General features: G+C 37.9%; 1 protein-coding gene across 3 annotated transcripts; it reads left to right on the forward strand.

Annotated features, from left to right (window-relative positions):
• The first annotated feature begins 1,324 nt into the window (after positions 1-1,324).
• On the forward strand, positions 1,325-14,063 carry PRXL2C (peroxiredoxin like 2C). 3 transcript variants are annotated; one of them, XM_059924441.1, is made up of 6 exons: positions 1,325-1,652; positions 2,094-2,162; positions 3,060-3,113; positions 3,281-3,386; positions 8,030-8,161; positions 11,712-14,063. In XM_059924441.1, the coding sequence occupies exons 1-6, from the start codon at positions 1,437-1,439 to the stop codon at positions 11,837-11,839; spliced, it is 705 nt and encodes a 234-aa protein (XP_059780424.1). In that variant the 5' UTR covers positions 1,325-1,436; the 3' UTR covers positions 11,840-14,063. The 3 variants fall into 3 exon arrangements, with proteins under 3 accessions (XP_059780424.1, XP_059780426.1, XP_059780425.1); XM_059924443.1 differs by having other exon boundaries at positions 8,120-8,161; XM_059924442.1 differs by lacking the exon at positions 2,094-2,162.
• Positions 14,064-16,548: the final 2,485 nt, after the last annotated feature.

Consider the following 16,548-nt stretch of genomic DNA (forward strand, 5'->3'; position numbering starts at 1 on the left):
CTTTGTGGCAGAGTGAAATTGGTCACTTTTACCTCACCAGCACTCTGCCCTTGATAAGCGTGATCCTGAAGGGGTTCCACTAGACAAATACCATAAATAGAGGATTGTATTTTCTGAACCACAAATCCAGAAACAAGGGTGGGTGAACTTATAAAGACAAAGAACCTGAATGTTGTCTGGTTCTGCCCTGGAAGACTTGGACACATGGTCACCATCTATGAGAAACCCCAGTGCAAAACCAACCTCCAAGTCCAGGACCAGCTGACTCTCACAGAGTCTGCAGAAATTCCTAAATTCCTCTATGCCTGCTTGCCTGCAGCCTGCCCCAAGAGAAATTAAGGTAGAACAGAGCCATTTGGCTCCATCTTCCTCATCCCTCTCAATCCATCATTTACACACACACACACACACACACACACAGTTATATCACTTGAGGGGCCTGGTAAATAGCTTTAGCAAAAAAAGTCTGAAGAAAGGACATGGACTCCTGGAACACCCTAGCACATTTATAAATAGATTTATTATACCTGCTCTTAAAAAATATAACTGAGGGAATTTTCTCAAGTGATAGCAATGGTCCATATTTTTATAGGATTGTGGATAACGGGTGGATAATCAGGCAAAACTCACCTAACTGTGGACAGATGCACAGATTCTGATGGAGTAAAATAGAATCTAGGTGGTGGATATAGGAGTGTTCCCTGTAAAATTCTTTCAACTTTTTGGGCATGTTTTAAAATTTCCATGATAAAATTTTAGCAAATTTTTAAATTTAAAAATTTAATTAAAAAATAAAATTTAACTCCACTTAAGATTTGTACATTACACTGTATGTTAATGATACCTGCAAAAAACAAAAAAACAAAAAGAAGCAAGAGAACTGAGGCGGGAGTGTGTTAAAAACAGACTAGAAGGAAAAACAAATCTATCGGATCATAAATATGGATGTGCTTGGTAACTGGTTCTCTTGAACAGATATGAACTAACTTCGACCCAGGCGGCTACGGAGAGCAGGGGTTGCTTTCTTCCTAATTAACTCCTTTCTCGGCTTGGATCTCTCTGTCTCTCTCTCTGTCTCTCCCTACCATGAGTGGCTGAGTCAGAAAACGCGACAACGGTTCCGTACCTTCCCGGAGCTTCGGAACCACCGGAGCTGCGTAAAGAGACTTGGCGGGGCCTAACCTGGAAGACGACATGTACGCCGCAGCTTGCCACCGCGCCCCTCACCCTCCCCGGGCGCCACAGCGGGTCTGGACGGCGCAACTCCGCGCCGTGCGCCCCGCCCCGCGCGCCCCGCCCCGCCCCGCCGTGCGCCCCGCCCCGCCGTGCGCCCCGCCAAGGCACGCCAGTACGGTCCGCTCCTTACGCCCAGCTTGGGTAGCGGTCCGGCCCACCAAAGATTCTGACCCCCACCCTCGCGAACCAAGGGCCCGCGGATGCAGGGCGCGATGGCCGCCCCATCCGTGGACCCGGTCATGCGGCAGATCAGCGGCCGCGCCGCCCCAGCCCCAGTCCCAGTCCCAAGCGGCCCCGAGAGCGGGCAGCCCCTGGCCGCCGCCGTGGCCGACCTGCCGGTGCTGGACGTCTCCGGGAGGCGGGTGCTGTTCGGCGCGCTGTTCCGGGAGCGCCGGGCTGTAGTGGTCTTCGTGCGGGTGAGCGCGGGCTGCGGGACGATCCGGAGCAGGGACCTCACCCGCAGGCTGAGACGGAGGTTGCTTCCACGGCCTCCGCTGGGGGGTGGTTACATCGGGCCCCTGGACGGGTCCAGGGCCCGAGAGCGGAGCCCGCCGGGCCTGGCCCTTCCCGTGGTCATCCACTAGAAGCTTCCGGAACGCGAACTGCTCCTCTCGCTTCCTTGAACGGGAATGGAAAAGCAGCCCGCCAAGCCAAGGCCATTTTCTTAGCGAGCGAAGAGGCCTAGCACAGACTGGGTGCGGCCTAATTTCAATGCATATTTGGGCGCCCCGACACCTCTTTCTACCCGTCTTGGGTGTTGTGTTAATTAGCATCACGCATAATGAAGTACTTGGTCTTTTCTGACCCCGGGGGTGTTAGTTGCTCACTTGTCCTTTTTGCCCGTATTGGGATTTCAGCATTTCCTGTGTTACATCTGCAAGGAATATGTAGAAGATCTGGCCAAAATCCCCAAGAGTTTCTTACAAGTAAGTTTCCTGAGGGTGAGCAGCAGCGAGCCCCACTTCAGGGCGGCCTTGTGAAAATCACCTGCCATTTATAAGGAGTGCAATGGCATGAGGTGCGGAGTGCACCACCTCTCCAGCGCAGACACTCACAAACCCAGATTCTCACCATCCCACACATCTCTCCAACACCTCCAAAAAGGGGAGGCACGCGTTAGAAGTCTATTTCTGGCCTGTTCATTATTTCCTGGTTATAAACATACTAACCATAATAATAATTTTAATGTTACCTAATAACCTGCCAGTTCTCAAATGTTGATTGATAATGACCAAAAACAGAAATGCTAAAAATATTTCCTTCCCTTTATTTTTGTAATAAAGACACTCCAAATAGTTGTTCGTTATAGGAAAATACTAATATATCTTAAAGGTGAAAATTTGTATTGTTAATGGAATGTATGTTCCACATTGGTCTGACAACCACATACAGGTGTGTTTCTTCAGGCATATAGAGGTTTGTCCTCAGCTGAGCTTTTGAGTGAACGCATTGGGTAGATTTTGTAAAACTAAGGTCTATTTTCAGCAGACCTTATCAATTGAGATGTGAAAGAATAAAATTGTCTGATTAAATAACCCTACTTTAATAGTTTTTATTCTTGTTTAATGTATGCCTTTGGGGGAAGTGTAGAGAACTAGTGACTATATTATTTTGAAATTCTTACTTAGCAAAAGAATCATCTGAATTAATTGAACATTTTAGCATACATCTCTTTGCTTTGACTCACACAATTTTGCTCTTTATACCATTCTTCTAGAAGCCTATAGGTGGCATTAGAATGGAACAAAAGAGTTGGATTAGGGGAAGTTGTATGAAACATGTGATTTCCAATAATATGTACATGTCTTTTTTCTCTCCTAAAGGAAGCAAATGTCACTCTTATAGTGATTGGACAGTCATCCTACCATCATATTGAGGTAAATATATAGTAAATTGGGACTCTACAGGTTAGATATCTTTCAGACATAAAAATTATATTATTTGAATCACTAAATGTAGGCTAAATTTGCTAAAATTAAGTCAGATTATCACTATTTTTCTCCCATTTCTTTTGACAAAAATTCCAACTCTACTCTTTTTTCAGCCTTTCTGTAAATTGACTGGGTATTCTCATGAAATCTATGTTGATCCTGAGAGAGAAATTTATAAAAGATTGGGAATGAAAAGAGGTGAAGAAATTGCCTCCTCAGGTAAGACATGATATGTCTCAAGTAGAAAACACTAATGGTGTATTTTACGTTTCACATATGCATATATATGCATAGGGGAACAAATGGTAAATTCATAAATCAGCCTGCTTTTTGTGATTCTAATAAGTGATCCAGATTCATGAGACTCTAAAAGATTCATTTCCTGGATGTAATGACATGGAAGGCTGTTGGCGAAGTACTAAATGAATGAAAAATGCAAGTTGCAGAGCAGTGTTTTTAGTATGATTCCATTTTTGTAAAAATAAAAACCATTTTCATAAAGATCTATACTATATATGTGTGAAATGAAAAATGTTTTAAAAGATATTGCAATGATTACCCCAAGGCATGGGAATGAGAAAAGTGGCTTTTGAATTTTTTACAATAAGTACATTTTACTTTTGTAATTACAAGAAAAATAATATTGCTTAATATATTTTCATACCTCAACACCATGGCTTTGAACACTCTATATTCTTTAATAGATGAAATCTTAGTTTTCATTTAAAGCCCAACTCAAAGGGGCTCTTAATAGCTCTTCAAGCAGAAGCAATTGCTTCCTTCATTGTATTTTAGTAGCACCTTGTACGCTATTATATGCTCCATAATTGCACTTAAGGTGGTGGGTAGTATAACTAGTTGAAAAGTTTGATGTTTTATTCATCTTTATATGGTCCATATTCCCTGCCCTTACACAGTTCTTTACAATTAAGAGTATAATAAGCTTTAGGTGAACTATTTATATGTATTTTAAGTAGAAAGAACTTGGCTTCTGAAATACCAAATAAGAGAACTCAACTTGAACTCAAATCACTTACTCTCAACAAATGCTGAGAATGACACCCATGGCACCCACTGTGTTGGATGTTCCCGGGAGGACTGTGATAAAAGACACAGCCCCTGCCAACCCAATGCTCATAATCTACTCTGGGAGACAGAAGCAAACAGTCAACTACATTACAGTTTAGGGCTCATAAAAGAGGAGAGCATGTACTGGCAATACCTATAATGCAGAAATGCCTATAACACCAGAAATGCACAGGGAGAGAAGAATCTGGGAAGGCTTCTTAGAGGCGGTGTTGTCTAAGCTCATTCTTTAAGGAGTTAGCTGGGTGAAGTGAGGCTGGGAATGGTGCAGCTGACGGAAAGTAGCACGCGCAAAAGCACACAGGTATGAAAAAATGTGACTGTTGGAGAAGTGCAGTTCCCTGTGTCTGGCCAGAGTCTAGGAGCCAGTTGGGGGATTGTGTGAGCCAGGGGACTGAGTCTGGGAACATGCCAAGGAGTTTGGATTTGTTCTGGAGGCAGTGGGGGAGTCATAAAAGTATTATATTTGAGTGGAGAAGTGATACAGTCTTGTTGCCAGGTGGAGGAGCAATTGGAATGTGCCAAATGGGAGTCATTGATATTCTTGACAGGTTTGTAGTAATAGGCTAGAAAGAAATGACAAGGCCTGAAGTAGAGATGCAGAGGGACAGATCACAGAGCTACTTATGAGGTAGAGTTGACAGGATCCCTTTACTGAAGTTTTTAAAGAAAGCAACCTAAACTTTATTAAAACCAATGATGAGGTAGCATAAATACAGAATTTGCTCTTTTTTGCCCCTCTCTTTTTAGTATAGGAAATTGCAACAGTACAGATTGTGAACCTTCGTCTTTGGTAGACTGTTTTCCTGTGCTATAGCAGAGTCTCAGCATGTGTAAGGTCTGTTTGTCATTTAGCCACTTTAGATATAAACTGTGAGTTTCACTTTAGTAACACCTCACCATTCATTGCCTCAATAAAGATGTGGAATTGCAAAGAAAACATGAATTTAAAGCAAAATACATGCTTGTGATTATAAGAGAGAGTATATTCAAATCATTTAAACTCCTTTGATCTGTGTTAAAGTACTGTATTTCCAAACAGAAAACATTAGGTTCTCACAAAATAATTTTTTAAAGTTCCTACCTGAAAAAGCACAAATCTCAGAATCAGTTTCAGAATAATCCTACTTGAAAATTATGACACTGAAAATAAAATATAATAATTTAAAATTAATGGGACAGGGCTTCCCTGGTGGCGCAGCGGTTGAGAATCTGCCTGCCAATGCAGGGGACACGGGTTCGAGCCCTGGCCTGGGAAGATCCCACATGCCGCGGAGCAACTGGGCCCGTGAGCCACAATTACTGAGCCTGCACGTCTGGAGCCTGTGCTCCGCAGCAAGAGAGGCCGCGATAGTGAGAGGCCCGCGCACCGCGATGAAGAGTGGCCCCCGCCTGCCACAGCTAGAGAAAGACCTCGCACAGAAACGAAGACCCAACACAGCCATAAATAAATAAATAAATAAATAAATAAATTTAAAAGAGAAACCTTTCATTAAAAAAAAAAAAAAAATTAATGGGACAGTTTATAAAGACAAAGAGTAAGAAAATAAAGCCACTAAATTCAAGGGAGTAATGGGTTTACCCAGTATTTCGTTTTGCCTTACTTGATAATAAGCCAATTTATGGTGTTAAGTCTATAATGATTACTGTAGACAGCAGATAAGCACAATGCAGAAAACATGCCTCTTATAATACTTACTTCATCTAATTTTTCAAGTTAAAATTCTGGTCTTGAGTCCAAGAATCAAACTAAGAGGAAAAAATGAAAAACAAGAGTTTTACACATAACTAAATTCTTACTAGCAAAATTAGATTGTGCTTTACAGCAAAGATTGTGAAATTCTAGGTTGTGAATCTTCTTCAATTGAATTTCTAAAATTTCAGAAATGTTAAATGACCCTTCTTCAGACATGGGGAGATAGTTTGGATTTATGAACATCTATTTTAAGTGTAAAATCCTAAAAAACAGTAAACTTTAGTCCTTTACCCATGTCTCTAAGCTAATGAGCCTGTATTTGTTTCTTGGTGAGATGAATGTCCATCCCAATATAAACATGAAAGAAATAGAAAAGTTGGAGAGATGAAGGAAATAATAGGTATCAGGATATATTAAGGAATCGGGCAGGTCAAAGGCAGCATAATCATCAAAATAAAAAGCAAAAAGCACTAGTAGGAGCCGACCGCAGGGCTGAGGGTTGGGCTCTGTGCTGCGACCCGGCAGGAGAAGATGAACGGGACTGGTAACTGCTGTACACTGGTGGACGTGCACCTGGAGGGGCAGACGGTGGGCAAGAGGACCTAGGCCATGGTGTCTTGCTGCTCAACCAGTCATTCTCTGGCCTCAGAACTGGTGGAGTCCAAAATTTAAAAAAACTAAAAAGACGTAAAAGGCAGGGATAGGAAAAAGATAAGTTACAAGAAAGGTAGAGACTGAGTTTCTTTACTCAAAGGGAGTGGAGGACTTCCCCGGTCGCGCAGTGGTTAAGAATCCACCTGCCAATGCAGGGGACCCGGGTTCGAGCCCTTGTCCGGGAAGATCCCACATGCCGCGGAGCAACTAAGCCCATGTGCCACAACTAGTGAGCCTGCGCTCTAGAGCCCATGAGCCACAACTGCTGAGACCACGTGCTGCAACTACTGAAGCAACAAGAGAAGCCACCGCAATGAGAAGCCCGCACACCGCAACGAAGAGTAGCCCCCACTAGCAGCCAACTAGAGAAAGCCTGCGCGCAGCAACAAAGACCCAACCCAGCCAAAAGTAAATAAATAAATAAAATATTAAATTACTTAAAAAAAAGGGGGGGGGGAGTGGAAGTGAAGTATCAGTTACTGTGAGAAAGGAAAGAGAAAAACTGACAGCCAAGCAAAGATGGAGTGGTAGCTATAGTTGCTCTTGTTACAGCTAAACCGCAAAGTCTCAGTCGCATAACGTGGGAGAAGGTTCTTTTTCTTTCACATTTCAAGAAAGGTATATCTATTGCATGCTTCTCCAAGCAGCAATTCGGGGACACAGTAGGAAAGACTCAGGCCCTTTCCATCTTGTGGCTCTGCCATTGTCAATCCAAACTTCAAAGGATGTAGAAGGAACATGGAGAATCACTCCTGAGAGGTTTTTAGGAGGTGCCCTGGAAGTGGCACACATCATTTTACTCATTGGTTAGAGTGTAGTCACATAGCCATACCAAACTCCAGGAAGTGTTTAGCTGTGGTCCCAGAAAGAGGAAACAGGTTTTGACCAGCGTATAACAGTCTGTGCCACAATGTCTCCTGAAGAGGAATGTAGTTATCTATTAGTTGGTAAGAGACTAAACAAAACATAAATGGGGAATTAAAAAGGAAAGCACTACCAGTTTGGTAAGTCTGTAGCTGACATTTTTCTGTGGCAGAAAATGATCTGGATGTGTCATCACTTCTTCCTTTAAAGCAGTAGTTCTCAACCGGGAACAATTTTGACCCCTGCCCCCAGGGGACATTTGGCATTGTCTGGAGACATTTTCAGTTGTCACAGCTTGGTGAATGGTGGTTGCTATGGCATCTAGTAGGTACAGAGAGCAAGGATGATGATAATCACCCCACATTGCACAGGACAAAGAATTATCTGGTGTAAAACATCAGTAATGAAAGGCTGAGAACTGTTCTTTGAAGGAAGAAAAAAAGACAAGTCAAAAGTAAGATGACACATAAGAAAGAGACTGTTTTCTAGAAATACTAACGTTATCTTAATATCTAATCAACTATAAAATGACAACATCTAAAGACAATTCCTAATATTTCAGGACAGAGCCCCCATATAAAATCAAATATACTCTCAGGAAGCATTCGGAGCCTGTGGCGGGCAGTGACTGGCCCTCTTTTTGATTTTCAAGGAGATCCAGCTCAGCAAGGTGGAACACTCATTTTAGGTCCAGGTAAGCATCAAAGCCCAACTTCAGCAGTACACTTCTCGTGCTTTTTAGAAGTCCAGAGGCCATCCACTTTCTTTATAAAATAGCCACCATGTAAAAATGGGCAACTGGACATGGTAACAGTCAGGATGCTGTGCTTTCATAGGGGTCATCGTTTGTTTTCAAATGCGCCTGTGTATTTTTGATGTTTGTTTACTGGATGTAATGTGGCCATGATTCCATACCTGAGTGATTCCAGGTATTTGGGATAGAAGAAGTCAGCATTGGTTTGGTGACTTGTATGTGGCTATAACACTCTTTAAAAATTTCAGTGGAGGCGAACATTTTCAAATGGGAGAAAACCATCAAGAACTTTTTTCTGTCAATAGAAGAATCAAATCTAGTTATTTATATCTAACAGAACTAGCAGACTTGCCCTATGTCAGAAAGCAAGTCAAGGGGAATTCCCTGGCAGTCGGACTCAGTGCTTCCACTGCAGGGGGCATGGGTTCGATCATGGTCAGGGAACTAAGATCCTGCATGCTGAGCAGCGTGGCCAAAAAAAAAGGAAGCAAGTCAACCCTAGGGGCAGCTTATTCAGTAACAGTTACTCTAAGCTGCATCCTTTAAATAGCTTTCTTTTTTTATTTAATTTAATTTTTATTGTATATTGGAGTATAGTTGATTTACAATGTTGTGTTAGTTTCAGGTGTACAGCAAAGTGATTCAATTATACTTATAGATATATCCATTCTTTTTCAGATTCTTTTCCCATATAGGTTATTACAGAATATTGAGTAGAGTTCCCTGTGCTATACAGTAGGTCCTTGTTGATTATCTATTTTATATATAGTAGTGTATATATGTTAATCCCAAACTCCTAATTTATCCCTCCCCCCACCTTTCCCCTTTGGTAACCATAAGTTTGTTTTTGAAGTCTGTGAGTCTGTTTCTGTTTTGTAAATAAGTTCATTTGTATTTTTTTTAGATTCCACATATAAGTAATGTCATACGATATTTGTCTTTCTTTGTCTGACTTACTTCATTTAGTATGATAATTCCTAGGTCCATCCATGTAGCTGCAAATGGCATTATTTCATTCTTTTTTGTGGCTGAGTAATATCCCATTGTATAAATGTACCACATCTTCTTTATCCATTCATCTGTCCATGGACATTTAGGTTGCTTCCATGTCCTGGCTATTGTAAATAGTGCTGTAATGAACGTTGGGGAGCATGTATCTTTTCGAATTATGGATTTCTCTGGGTATATGAACAGGAGTGGGATTGCTGGATCATAAGGTGGTTCTGTATTTAGTTTTTTAAGGAACCTCCATACTGTTCTCCATAGTGGTTGTACCAATTTACGTTCCCACCAACAGTGTAGGAGGGTTCCCTTTTCTCCACACCCTCTCCAGCATTTATTGTTTGTAGACTTTTTGATGATGGCCATTCTGACTGATGTGAGGTGATAACTTCATTGTAGTTTTGATTTGCATTTCTCTAATAATTAGCAATGTTGAGCATCTTTTCGTGTGCTTTTTGGCCATCTGTATGTCTTCTTTGGAGAAATGTCTATTTAGATCTTCTGCCCATTTTTTTATTGGGTTGTTTTTTTGATATCGAGCTGCATGAGCTGTTTGTATATTTTGGAGATTAATCCCTTGTGGGTTGCTTCGTTTGGACATATTTTCTCCCATTCTGTGGGTTGTCTTTTCATTTTGTTTATGGTTTCCTTTGCTGTACAAAAGCTTTTAAGTTTAATTAGGTCCCATTTGTTTATTTTTGTTTTTATTTTCATTACTCTAGGAGGTGGATCCAAAAGATATTGCTGTGATTTATGTCAAAGAATGTTCTGCCTGTGTTTTCCTCTAGGAGTTTTATAGTATCCAGTCTTACATTTAGGTCTTTAATCCATTTTGAGTTTACTTTTGTATATGGTGTTAGAAAATGTTCTAATTTCATTCTTTTATATGTGGCTGTCCATTTTTCCCAGCACCCCTTATTGAAGAAACTGCTTTTTCTCCATTGTATATTCTTGCCTCCTTTGTGGTAGATTAATTGACCATAGGTGCATGGGTTTATTTCTGGGCTGTCTACCCTGTTCCATTGATCTATAAATAGTTTTACTGATCAATTTGTACCACCTGAAATTCCTTTGGCTTCCCTCTACTAAATGGTTGGGCATTGGATCTCTACCATGTTCAAGTATTGCAGTCAGGGACAAACACCCAAAAAGCCTAAATCACTGTGTTGTAAACTGATTTTTCTTGGTTCTTCTTCATGTTTAAAACTGTTCATATTAGTGAGCATAGCTTCTACAGGTTATAAAATTAACATTTACTTTAATAAATTCCAGATGTCTATAAGGAAGTCTTTAGAAGGAGGATTTTGACCAAATATCATAACTTTTTTGGTTTTTTGCAGCTGGAACACTAGAGCTAGCTAAAATCTTTCATTTTATTTAATCTCCCTTTCCCTCTCTCTCATGAATTTACACTAGTTAGACTAGACAAAAAAAAAAAAAAAGCTTTGTTTTATGAGAATATATCCTGTAAATTAGCCCAGAATGACACTGAGCCATATTTCTGAATGAATTATTTCCATCCTCAGACTTGTAAGGCATTATTTTTTGAGTCCCTCATCTCCAGGTTTCAGCATCATTTGAGCACACGTTCTGTTGTGTAAGAATGAAGAGCACACAGAAAGCATCATTTGTGTGCCAAGTTGGGAGCAGACTTAATAAAATTTTGGTACTACCCATTGGAAAAATTGTAGCTCCTTTAAGGAAAGAGCTGGGTTTACTTACTTATTTATACAAATCTCTTACACGGTTAACCAAGTATTTCATTTTGCCTTATTTGATAATAAGCCAGTTTATGATATTAAATCTACAGTGATTACTGTAGACAGCAGATAAATACAATGCAGAAAACATGCCTCATAATATTTACTAATCTAATGTTTTAAGTTAAAATTCTGGTCTTGAGTCCAAGAATCAAAGTAAACAGAACACAGACTATAAATTACGACTATTTTATTTGAGCAGATAAAAGAATTGTGAACATCTAAGTGTATTGTAACTGATTGTCTTAATGCCCTTATTTTTTTCAGCCGCTTTTGGTCTATGGTTATAATGTAGATAGCCTATTAAATCAGTATTTGGGAGTGAATTTTTTAAGGAAGTGATTTATTCTATTATTACATTTAAGAAACAGATGATTTTCCAGCTTGATATTTATGCTAGTTCCATATTCTGCCTGTCTGTTTGACAGGATATTTTATTTAATTACATTTAATAAAACCTAACAGATGGTTATAATTTAAGAATCTTTCCCCTTGGATCTCATAAAACATTAAGTATTAGCCTTATTTAACGATAATTTTTGTCATGCTTTATTACCTTAATTAAAAATTGTTATGTCATTATATAGAGAATATTATGTACTCCAGGTAAATAATTTTTTCTTTTTTACTAATTTAAAGTTAAAATGCCTCCTTGATTCTAGTAAGCAATAAATCTAATGAATAACACTGTATGTCAACCTTTACCTTTTATTCTTATTCTCTTCTAGGTAACAACATCCATTTTATACACCGTGATAGGAATAGGTTGGATCACAAACCCATCAACTCTGTTTTACAGCTTGTAGGAGTTCAGCACGTGGACTTTACAAGCAGACCTTCAGTTATCCATGTGTGACATTACAGACTCTGTCGCTTTCAAATGGACCTTGGGATATGACCTGAATTGTGGGAATGCAGTATACTTGTGCAGTGCCTAACTTGTTGGCTCTTCCCAGCCTTTGAGGAGTTATGAAACCATAAAGAGACCACCAGTTGAATAGCATGCTGAGAGGCATCAGTTGTCAAAAATGTGACATATATTTATAATTTTATAGCTTTTAAAGTTTTATTTTCTATAAAAATTTTTGTAAAAAAGTTAAATTTTATTTTTGCAAAATAAAACTTTAAAAGCTATAAAATTATAAATACCATTCTTTATTTTACATTATGATATATCCATTTAATGAAGGTTTTTTTGGCCATTAAAATCATAAATTCTCATGAAGAACATATAAGGAGAAAGGGAAGCAACCCAAGACCATTTTATCCATTGAGAAAAGCAGGATCTCAAATTCTGTAAACAGTATAATCACATTTTTGTGTGTATATGTTTATATTTTTGTATGCTTAGAAAGACAGGAAGTAAACACACCAGAGTATCACCAGTTAAGTATCTCTAAGGTGGTAAGATTACAAGTGTTTTAATTTTCTTTTCCATACTTTTTTATATTTCCCAACTATTCTATAATGAACATGATTCATTTTTTTGGCAAGGAAAAGGTCTTTAAAATTATATGAAGAATATACCCCTACATAGCAAGCTCCACAAAGGTACAATTATATAGGCTGCAGTCCACAAGTTTCTATCCTGATTGCTTTACTCAGAGGAAATACAACAGATCGAACCTTCACAGAGCCTGTGCTCACAGCATCTTGACCACACACCCACCGTCCATTTCACTAGGATTTTGTTTGGGGAAACGGGGGCGGGGTTGCTGGTAAAAGGAGAGAAATATGTTTTAGATATTTAAGATACGTATTTAAAACATAATCAGTATGCTTTCTGAAAGGAAATTTTAAGAATTGTTTAAACTAAAAAAAAAAAAAAAACTTTGTAATTTAAATGTACACTGGTTAGGTTGTATATTCCTGGACAGTTTCTATTTCTCACCTCCAAGTTTCTTTTATTTAGCAGACTATTGTGATCTTTTATTTTTCTGGAATCATAATATGTTTTGTTGGAAGTGTCCCAGGAATTCTGTTGAAAAGTACAGCAAAATTAAAGTATTTGTAATTATTAGCAAGTATAATACTGCTCTGAACTTAAACTTTTATATCAAGTATATGGAGTCATACACAAAATATAAATTTAAAGTATCCAAAAATTTGAATCTATTTTCATGTGTATATAAATGGAAAATCATGTTTTTAATCAAAAAAAATGAGTTATCTTATAAAAGTTAAAATTAAGGTATTTTATGCTATTTTTTATAGTAAGGAGACTGGTGGCCCAGATCCTTCTACTGATTTTAGACTTAAAACTGCTGAATCGTAGCTTACACAAAATTTATATATTTACATTTATAATGTACATTATATATATACATTATGAAAATGTACACCACATTTTTTAAGATACATAAATGTTCTCTATGTGGTTTCATGGAGGAACAGTTACATAAATACAGTGCAGTAGTAAATTGCCTACCTGAACAAACATTTAATATAAAAATTACTTATAATAGGTGCTGTGAAATATATAAACGTACTCCATATCCAATAATGTACTGGACACAAAATTTTGAAAAACCTTTTGGTGATAAATATGTAGAAGTGCTGGATGAAAAAATAATAACATCTAACAGTTTTGTGGTGCTAATTATTTGCCAGGTACTACTCCAAGTTCTTTACATACATTAGCTCTGTGGAATTGATATTACTATCATCATTATCATTGTCAACTCCATTCTACAGAACAGAAACAACATCTTTTTTTAAGTTGAACTTACAAGAAAGTGAGGAAACTCCACAAGGGCCAAACAGAAGCAGAAACCAGGCTGTTGACCATGCGTTGAAGCCATGGGCTGCCCTGAGGGCTGTCCCCCTCCCAGGAGTTAGAGAAGGCTGTTTCTTGGCCAACTCAAAGGCCTTACACTGTAGAGTTAAAAGTAAGACCACTGCTTAAAGCACTACCTGAGACCTGGGACTTCTGAGGGCTACGACAGTGTAAGAATGGGCTGCAGTCAAATCCATCTATAGACCAAGGAGCCCTGTGAGGAAATATGTTGTAAAGCTTCTGCAATGAACCTTTGTGGCAAAAAGAATTTCAATAAAATGAAAGATCATGTTTAATTTAAAAATTCAAGTATTTTTGTTTCTCAAGGATATTGATAACTAATCGCCTGCATAAAATGTTTGTTCATGTTGCCATCTACCATGGGGGGGGCAAAGTGGTAACACTGACCACATGAAAACTGGAAGACAAACTTTCTAAAGAAGCAACATCTACTTCAAGGTTAAGAGTTATTTTAAGAGTGTTCCAGAAGATGATTTAAGACATGCAGTTGCAGAAGGTACACTTACACATCATTCCGTGAAGAACGATTTTTCATTTAGATCAGAGTTCTTTTAAATTAATTTCACTTATGTTCAATTCCAAGTTTTCTTGTGCACATTTAAAAGTGAAGTGGTAGTTCTTCATGTGCTGGCTCTGTTAGCGGAAAACTCTGAAAACAGTTTCAGGATGCCAGTTTTAAATCAGTATTATCAGATGCTTCAAATAGAAAATCAGATAAACTCATTCCTTACAAAGGAGCTTAAAAAAAGATTTTTTTTTTTTTTTTTAAATCCAGTTTACAAAATCAAGGCAAAACTTTCGGAAGATGAAATATCTGACAGTATGGTGTGTGCTACTCTAAATTCAGTTTAAAAATTCAACGCTGAAGAAAAAATGATTTGTTTTTGTGGTGACAATATGAGCATAGATTTGGATGAATATATATTTTGATAAAAGTAATGTTCATACTATATTAAGAAACCTATGGGGCAGATGTGTTTTGGAATGTGTTGTGGTGCACGCATAATTCATAATTAGGTCCAAACAAGCTGTCAATCAAAACAGAGATTATAGTTGTTAAAATTTACCAATTAAAAATTTTTTATTGTGGTAAAATATATATGACATTAAATTTACCATTATAAGCATTATTTATTGTAAAATATACATAATATAAAGTTTACCATTTTAACATTTTTAAGTATACAGTTCAGTGGCATTAGGCATATTCATGTTGTTATGCAAGCGTCATTCCTATCCATCTCTAGAATTTTGTTATCTAATACTGAAACTCTGTACCCATTAAACAATAACTCCCCATTTGCCCATCCCCCAGCCCCTGGTAACCACTGTTCTAATTTCTGTCTCTATAAATTTCACTATTCTAGGTACCTCATGTAAGTGGATCATACAATATATACCCTTTTATGTCCGGCTTATTTCACTAAGCATAATATCCTCAAGATTCATCCATGTTATAGAATGTATCAGAATTTTATTACTTTTTAAGGCTGGATGTTCTTGGGTGTGTGTGTGTGTGTATTACATTTTGCTTATCCATTCATCTGGATAGTTGGGTTATTTCTACCTTTTGGCTACTGTGAATAATGTTGCTATCAACAATGGTGTAAAAATACCTGTCTGAGAGTCCCTGCTTTCAATTCTTTTGTGTACATTCCCACAAGCGGAATACCCACAGTGGGCATTCTGTTTGTTTTGAAGAACTGCTGCACTGTTTTCCATATCAGCTGTATCATTTTACATTCCCACCAGCAATGCACAAGAATTCCAATTACTCTACATACATTTTTCTGTTTTGCTTTAAGAAAAAAAATAGCCATTCTAATGGGTATGAAGTGATATCTCACTGTAGTTTTGACAAAATGTGCCAGTTTTTAAAAATGTATATACAGAGTGATAAGGCAACACAATGTTTGAGAGAAGCTGATGTTGAATAGCAATTTTTTAAAAAGCGAGCATGACACTGGGCACTTTATTGTTGTCGTCCACCATTCAGCAGACATTAGAAATGTTTGAAGTGTTGAAGAACTGCTCTGGTAAGTCAACCTATGCTGTCCTCACTGATAGTGAACTTGTTTTTTTAATGGATCCTGTATGTTTTGATTTCTTCTGTTTAGTAAGTTGGAAATATTTAATGAATTTACTCAATGAATGGTGTGCCAAAAAACTATCACTTTTGAAGCTTTTAGCAAAACTGTGATTGAAAACTAACCTTACAAATAAGAAGACATTGAAATTGGTCCTTAAGAAGAAAACTAAACAAAATAAATATTGAAAGCTCAAATAGGATAAAAGATATAATTGTTAAATTCTATAACTTTGTTTTATAGTTTCTGAACTTATGATAGAGCTCCTATTTTTAATTGGGTAAAAGTGAATTCTGCATCAGAAAGGCATGAAATTTTTTTAAAAAAGGAAAAAAATGGCCTATGATTTTATAGCATCAAAATATGGTGAAACATTCAAAAGAATTTTAAGTGGAGAATTTATTTTATGAGTTTCATCTTGTAAAAATTATGTGTTAAAGAAAGGCACTCTGAGTGGAAGCAAAAAAACAGTATCTGAAAATGTTAGGGCTGAATTAATTTTTTAAATTTTTTATTGGAGTACAGTTGATTTACAACGTTGTGTTAGTTTCAGATGTACAGTAAAGTGAATCAGTTATACATATACATATATCCACTCATTTTTAGATTCTTTTCCCATATAAGTCATTACAGAGTACTGAGTAGAGTTCCTTGTGCTATACAGTAGGTCCTTATTATCTA

The sequence above is a fragment of the Balaenoptera ricei genome, chromosome 6, assembly GCF_028023285.1.
Source record: "Balaenoptera ricei isolate mBalRic1 chromosome 6, mBalRic1.hap2, whole genome shotgun sequence".
Classification (NCBI taxonomy): Eukaryota; Metazoa; Chordata; class Mammalia; order Artiodactyla; family Balaenopteridae; genus Balaenoptera; species Balaenoptera ricei.

Coding starts and splice junctions, on each gene's coding strand:
- PRXL2C (XM_059924441.1), top strand. CDS start 1,437: ATGCAGGGCGCGATGGCCGCCCCATCCGTGGACCCGGTCATGCGGCAG. Junction 1,653..2,093: donor CTGTAGTGGTCTTCGTGCGG/GTGAGCGCGGGC, acceptor TTGGGATTTCAG/CATTTCCTGTGTTACATCTG. Junction 3,114..3,280: donor CATCCTACCATCATATTGAG/GTAAATATATAG, acceptor CTCTTTTTTCAG/CCTTTCTGTAAATTGACTGG.